Below are 7,609 nucleotides of genomic sequence, written 5' to 3' on the forward strand. Positions count from 1 at the left end.
TTAACGTTGTTATCAAATATATTACTTTGGAAGGCGTTACAGAGTCCATCTTGTAGTGAGCATGCAACATGGAGACCCTCAACAACATGGAGACCCTCAACAACATGGAGACCCTGAACACACCATGAACATCACAGCAGTTCTACGTGGTCGCTCCACATGTGACTTCATTACAAAACGCAGCCATGTTTCCTCCGCAAGAAAACAGAATATTCCGTGAGTGGAGTGGCCGCCATCACATCGGGCTTTAAGTGTGGCGAGAAGGTGTCCAGATCACTTTTTATTGGGCGTGGGGAAGGAGAGCAGTTGCCTGTTGACTTCTCGCAGCTGAGCGCTCAGCGTCTCTGTGGTGAAGGTCAGCTCTGCTATTTGAGTCTGGAGGCCACTGAGGGTCTCGCTGAGCTCCTCCTCCTTGCGGCGCGAGTTGGCCGCCTGCCTGCTGTACTCCAGCACCATGCACCCGCCGCCCACCAGGAAGACCACCGTCTCTCCCAGCAGCTCCGCCCCCAGCTCCGCCGCCGCCTCCTCGTTCAGCGGCTTTATGGTGGACCCCCTGAAGCCCATGATACGCATCTTTGTTCTCATCTCGACCCAGTGGTAAACTGAAACCAGGACATACACATGGTTAGGTCATGCGCCACAACAAAACTACCACAGGGGGTCCTAACCGTCTCCACTGAGGGCCGCACGCTGAATAATCAGAGCAGGCGGGGGCCATTTTGAGATTTTTCATTTTTAAAACCAACACAATATATTGATTTTTTTAAATCCTTTTGGGCTCTCCCCAAGTTTGGTACCGTGAACATGTCTTGTTGAAAAATAAAGTCATGAATAAACTTTTTTTTTTTTTTTTTTAAACGTTTAAATCTCTAGATCATTTTCAGATGTATCGATAAAATGTAAAAAAAAAAATGTTTGTTTTCCGTCCTTTCTTTGATAAAGAAAACCCTGTTTTTTATGGCAAAAACACAAAATATGCTATATTTTCCCAAAAAATATTTCAAAGTGGAATATTTGATTGATCAATTGGTGCCTTAAATTGGTCAATAATTTATAAAACCATTAATTTTGATCAATTATTAAATTGTAACTTAAATAATAATAAAAAAATCGCACTAAAGTTCAGTAACAAATAACACATTTTTTATTCCATGCTGTTTTTGTCATAGAAAACTTTGTTTTTTTAAGGCAAAAACAAAAAATATGCAATATTTTCCCCAAAAAACATTTCAAAGTGGAATATTTGATTGATCAATTGGTGCCTTAAATTGGTCAATAATTTATAAAACCATTAATTTTGATCAATTATTAAATTGTAACTTAAATAATAATAAAAAAAATCGCACTAAAATTCAATAACAAATTTGTATTATTTAATTTAATGGGATTTAATTTAATTTATAAAACCATTAATTTTGATTAATTATTAAATTGTAACTTAAAAAAAAAAAAAATCCCACTAAAATTCAATAACAAATTTGTACTATTTTTTAAAGTTTTTTTTTTTTTAATTTTATGCTGTTTTTGTCATTGCAAACTTTGTTTTTGTTAACAGCAAAAACACAAAATATGCAAAATTTTCCCCAAAAAACATTTCAAAGTGGAATATTTGATTGATCAATTAGTGCCTTAAATTGGTCAAAAATTTATAAAACCATTAATTTTTATCAATTATTAAATTGTAACTTAAATAATAATAAAAAAAATCGCACTAAAATTCAATAACAAATTTGTATTATTTAATTTAATGGAATTTAATTTAATTTATAAAACCATTAATTTTGATTAATTATTAAATTGTAACTTAAATAATAATTAAAAAAATCGCACGAAAATTCAGTAACAAATAACACATTTTTTATTCCATGCTGTTTTTGTCATAGAAAACTTTGTTTTTTTAAGGCAAAAACAAAAAATATGCAATATTTTCCCCAAACAACATTTCAAAGTGGAATATTTGATTGATCAATTAGTGCCTTAAATTGGTCAATAATTTATAAAACCATTAATTTTGATCAATTATTAAATTGTAACTTAAATAATAATAAAAAACAACAAATTTGTATTATTTAATTTAATGGGATTTAATTTAATTTATAAAACCATTAATTTTGATTAATTATTAAATTGTAACTTTAAAAAAAAAAAAATCCCACTAAAATTCAATAACAAATTTGTACTATTTTTTAAAGTTTTTTTTTTTTTTAATTTTATGCTGTTTTTGTCATTGAAAACTTTGTTTTTGTTAACAGCAAAAACACAAAATATGCAAATTTTTCCCCAAAAAACATTTCAAAGTGGAATATTTGATTGATCCATTAGTGCCTTAAATTGGTCAAAAATTTATAAAACCATTAATTTTGATCAATTATTAAATTGTAACTTAAATAATAATAAAAAAAATCGCACTAAAATTCAATAACAAATTTGTATTATTTAATTTAATGGAATTTAATTTAATTTATAAAACCATTAATTTTGATTAATTATTAAATTGTAACTTAAATAATAATTTAAAAAATCGCACTAAAATTCAGTAACAAATAACACATTTTTTATTCCATGCTGTTTTTGTCATAGAAAACTTTGTTTTTTTAAGGCAAAAACAAAAAATATGCAATATTTTCCCCAAAAAACATTTCAAAGTGGAATATTTGATTGATCAATTAGTGCCTTAAATTGGTCAATAATTTATAAAACCATTAATTTTGATCAATTATTAAATTGTAACTTAAATAATAAATAAAAAAATCGCACTAAAATTCAATAACAAATTTGTATTATTTAATTTAATGGGATTTAATTTAATTTATAAAACCATTAATTTTGATTAATTATTAAATTGTAACTTTAAAAAAAAAAAATCCCACAAAAATTCAATAACAAATTTGTACTATTTTTTAGTTGTTTTTTTTTTAAATTTTATGCTGTTTTTGTCATTGAAAACTTTGTTTTTGTTAACAGCAAAAACACAAAATATGCAAAATTTTCCCCAAAAAATATTTCAAAGTGGAATTTTTGACTGATCAATTAAAGTTAAAGTACCAATAGTTGTCACACACACACTAGGTGTGGTGAAAGTTGTCCTCTGCATTTGACTCACCCCCTGGGAGGTGAGGGGAGCAGTGGGCAGCAGCAATGCCACGCCCGGGAATCATTTTTGGTAATTTAACCCCCAAGTCCAACCCTTGATGCTGAGTGCCAAGCAGGGAGGTAATGGCTCCCATTTTTATAGTCTTTGGTATGACTCGTCTGAGGTTTGAACTCACAACCTACCCATCTCAGGGCGGACACTCTAACCACTAGGCCACTGAGTTGAATTGGTGCCTTAAGTCAATAATTCAGAACACCATTCATTTTGATTGACATTTTAACTAAAATTTGAATTTTTTTAATATTTAGATATAAAAATGCCTTATTCTGATTAAATTAGTGGGTGTGTTTTTTCTCTCAGTCGGGACCAATATAGACTCCTGTGAGTGCCTGCAAGTCTGCATTCAGGGCCGTATTACTGGTGAGCAGATAGTAAAAGTAAAGTGTGTCACTAAAGTCGCTGCTCCTTTTAAATGTTGTTTCAACTTCTATGCTAGTGTTAGTCAAATTTCTTTATTCTGTGTATTTTGAGACTGATTTTCACGTGGTGGAACGGGAGGTCGCGCACACACAGACACACTTTGACACAAACACACGCCAACGTACACAAACATGACAACATAGTCTGATTAAGACGGAAAACAAAGAAGAGATCCTGGATAACTTCAATCTAAATCTTAGTCCTGTCCTCTGTCTTCTTCTACGTTTGTTGAGTCCACGTAAAACTCCGTCTGGGTAAAACCGGCGCATCGAATGAAGTTGCAAAAATTAAGTTTGCACGCTTGTTATTAGGGCTGCGAATCATTTGATGTACCACGATTCGATTCAATATCAATTCCTGGGGTCACGATTCGATTCAAAATCGATTTTTTCGATTCAACGCGATTCTCGATTCAAAAACGATATTTTCCTGATTCAAAAGGATTCTCTATTGATTCAATACATAGATTTCAGCAGGATCTACCCCAGTCTGCTGACATGCAAGCAGAGTAGTAGATTTTTACAATGTTTTATCAACTGATTGCAATAATGTACTTTTGTTTGAACTATTAAATGAACCAAAAATATGACTTATTTTATCTTTGTGAAAATATTGGACACAGTGTGTTGTCAAGCTTATGAGATGCGATGCAAGTGTAAGCCACTGTGACACTATCAGTGTTTCCCATAAACTGCCATTATACTTGGGGGCGTGGCTATGGGCGTGGTCATCATGACATCATCGAGTAATTTGCATAATTTACTACAATATGATTTTCTCTAAAAAGGCTAAAAAAAATGTATACTTGCTAATTAATAATAACAGTTTTGTTTTAAAAGTCCATCCATCCATCCATTTTACAATATAATTACAACACTTTATGTACATATTTATATACAGACTTGAACAATAAGTTATTCACTGAAATATATTTATTAATTGTGGTTCTTACAAAAAATATATCTTATAAAATATAAAAGCTAAAATGTCTCTTAAAGCTCTGCCCCTTTAATTAGTGCATACTAAATAATTTAACTTTAGCCTACTACTACAACCATATTATTTACCAGCAACATAAAGTGAAACAGAGGCAGAGGTGTCCTGCCACAGTCAGTAACAAATAAACAGAAAACAGTAGTGGTCAAATACAAATAAGGCAACAAGAGAAGTATCCTACACTTCTCTTTTGTAAAGTAAATCTGAACAGCCTATATGGGCATCTACATCAACTGCCGTAATTTCCGGACTATAAGCCGCTACTTTTTCCCCTCGTTCTGGTCCCTGCGGCTTATACAATGGTGCGGCTTATTTACGGCCTGTTCTTCTCCGACACCGACGAAGAGGATTTCTGTGGTTTTAGTACGCAGGAGGAAGACGATGACACAATGCTTAAAGACTGACTTTTCATATACCGGTAGGCTGGTTATTTTGATAACGTACAGGCGAGCACTTTGTATTACTTTGCACCGTTGTATTATTTGTACTCTGCACGAATGCTGTTCGCCATGTCAAAGATGTGAAAGTTTGATTGAATGATTGAAAGATGTATTGTTAATAAATGGGACGCTTTGCGTTCCCAAACAGTCATCTCTGTCCCGACAATCCCCTCCGTGGTAGCAGGAACCCCTATATACTACGGTAATTACACATCAAAACCCTGCGGCTTATAGTCGGGTGCAGCTTATATATGGAGCAATCTGTATTTTCCTCTAAATTTAGCTGGTGCGGCTTATAGTCAGGTGCGGCTTATAGTCCGGAAATTACGGTATATTATTTGCCTGAGAAGCTGGACAGTAAAAAAAAAAAATATATATATATTTTTTGTGGCGGACGTAATTATTTCGTGGCGGGCCACCACAAATAAATGAATGTGTGGGAAACAATGACTATTGTTCTTTTTTTATAAATGTCTAATGAGAATGTCAATGAGGGATTTTTAATCACTGCTATGTTGAAATTGTGACTAATATTGATACTGTTATTGATAATATTCATTTTTGTTTCACTACTTTTGGTTTGTTCTGTGTCGTGTTTGTGTCTCCTCTCAATTGCTCTGTTTATTGCAGTTCTGAGTGTTGCTGGGTTGGGTTTGGTTTGGGAATTGGATTGCATTGTTATGGTATTGCTGTGTATTGTTTTGTTCGATTGATTAATGAAAACAAAAATTAAAATAAATAAAAATAAAAAATAAATCGATTTTAAAAAAATGAGAATCAATTCTGAATCGCACAATGTGAGAATCGCGATTCGAATTCGAATCGATTTTTTCCCACACATTAATATAGGTTTGAAACGGAAAAACGGTATTTATTTATTTTAGTACCTAAAACACAATAATGAAAAGATAGGTGGGGTTTTTTGTGTGTGTTGGTTTCAAGGGGAAAAAATAATTGACGATTAATTTCAGTGTTTTTGGCATTTGCAAAATGAGTAGTTCATCTCATCGCAGCAATGTTCATTTGAAACGTTGCATTAGTTTCATGATGTTTGTGTGTTTTGGGCTCATAATAAGATAATTTCTGTCTTTTTGTAAATTGTAAATAATGTAAATAATTCAATGTGATTATCTTGTGTGATGAATGTATTATGATGATAGTATATATCTGATAGTATATATCTGTATCATGAATCAATTTAAGTGGACCCCGACTTAAACAAGCTGAAAAACTTATTCGGGTTTTACCATTTAGTGGTCAATTGTACGGAATATGTACTTCACTGTGCAACCTACTAATAAAAGTGTCAATCAATCAATCAATTTTGACCGTTGCTGTGCATTGGCCGCTGCCGGCCACCGTAGTTATCAGTTAATGAACGATTACGTTCCAGTTTATGACTGTGTTTCCTTGTAAGCTATTAATTAGATAACAGCTAACATGACATCGGTGTACGTGTTAGAACATGCAGATTTTTACTAGCTTAAAAGAGACACGATGTGCGTTATTATGGATATTATAATTACTATTGAAGTCATTGTGGAGTGTTCGAAGGCTTGCCCTGAGAGGCTAACATTAGCAAAAAGGACAACCTAATTCCGCCCCCTACGCCCTTGCTCGTACGCAATTGGACAGTCAAGGGAATACTCGACGCCTATTGGACGATACATTTTCACAAGTGTAATCTCATTGGTCCTTGAGGAACCTCGCCAACTCCGGGTGTCCGACACTGAAAGCCAGCGGTCACTAGGCCCCCTTGAACGCGGCAACTAACTCACGCTGTGCCGGCGGCAGACAGACGTAGCTTCGGAAGAACTCGCTGCTCCGGGCTCCCGCTTTTATCCGGTTCGCTATGGGCTTGCTCATCTGCTTCACTCCGAGGTAGAGGAGCTTGGCGATGGGGAAGGCGCCGACGACCATCTTGGCGGAAGTGCTCTCACAGCAAGAGGGGGCGGGGCTTGTAGATATCACGTGATCGCCTGGGCGCCCAATCACACGCCTTGAGTGCAGTATTTATTATGCCCAAGGATTACATTGGTGATGACGTCATTTGTACGTATAGACACCTTTTTATACATGACGCGAACACGTTTGAAGATGTTATTGCCATTTATGAGCAAGTTGACTCTGACGTCACCCGGCCAGATGTGGCGCGAACACTTGGCTCAGGTTACCTTTGAAGCCTCATTATACTGCTGGCTAAGTTTTATATTCATAAATGTAAGTTTCTCAATACCCGACCTGCTTTTTGTGCCTTTAAAAAGTTTAGTTTAGTTTTGTTTATTATTTCTTCGGTCAATGGTCAACAAAATAAACAAACAGTTTTGAATAAACAAACAGTTGTACATTCATAAATTGAAAATGTTGCAGACCGACAAGGCTTAGGCTGAAGTTGAACACTTATTGCGCCTAACCCTATAAACAATGTCAAATACAAGATGAGCTTCCAAAAATGATGACATTTCCTTTTCACAACATATTATAAATACACATTGTACACAACATAAACACTGTCCAATTAGTAAAGGCATGTGAAATACCTTTATACCAATTATATACTATATAAAAGGAATTAGAAATTTACTTTAAAACGCTTTCT

The 7,609-nt window shown here is 34.2% G+C and overlaps 1 protein-coding gene across 1 annotated transcript; it reads right to left on the reverse strand.

Moving 5' to 3' along the window:
- opa3 (outer mitochondrial membrane lipid metabolism regulator OPA3) lies at positions 1-6,996 on the reverse strand. Its single transcript, XM_062062160.1, has 2 exons — positions 6,789-6,996; positions 1-602 (listed from the first exon to the last, which is right to left on the reverse strand). Exons 1-2 carry the CDS (start codon positions 6,928-6,930, stop codon positions 274-276), a joined length of 471 nt encoding a protein of 156 aa, XP_061918144.1. The 5' UTR covers positions 6,931-6,996; the 3' UTR covers positions 1-273.
- Positions 6,997-7,609: the final 613 nt, after the last annotated feature.

The sequence above is a fragment of the Entelurus aequoreus genome, linkage group LG10 (assembly GCF_033978785.1).
Source record: "Entelurus aequoreus isolate RoL-2023_Sb linkage group LG10, RoL_Eaeq_v1.1, whole genome shotgun sequence".
NCBI classification, from domain to species: Eukaryota; Metazoa; Chordata; class Actinopteri; order Syngnathiformes; family Syngnathidae; genus Entelurus; species Entelurus aequoreus.

Excerpts from the sequence above, each read along its gene's own strand:
- opa3 (XM_062062160.1), bottom strand. The coding sequence starts at position 6,930 with ATGGTCGTCGGCGCCTTCCCCATCGCCAAGCTCCTCTACCTCGGAGTG. Across the intron at positions 603-6,788 it reads CTGTCTGCCGCCGGCACAGC|TTTACCACTGGGTCGAGATG; the intron begins GTGAGTTAGTTG and ends TCCTGGTTTCAG.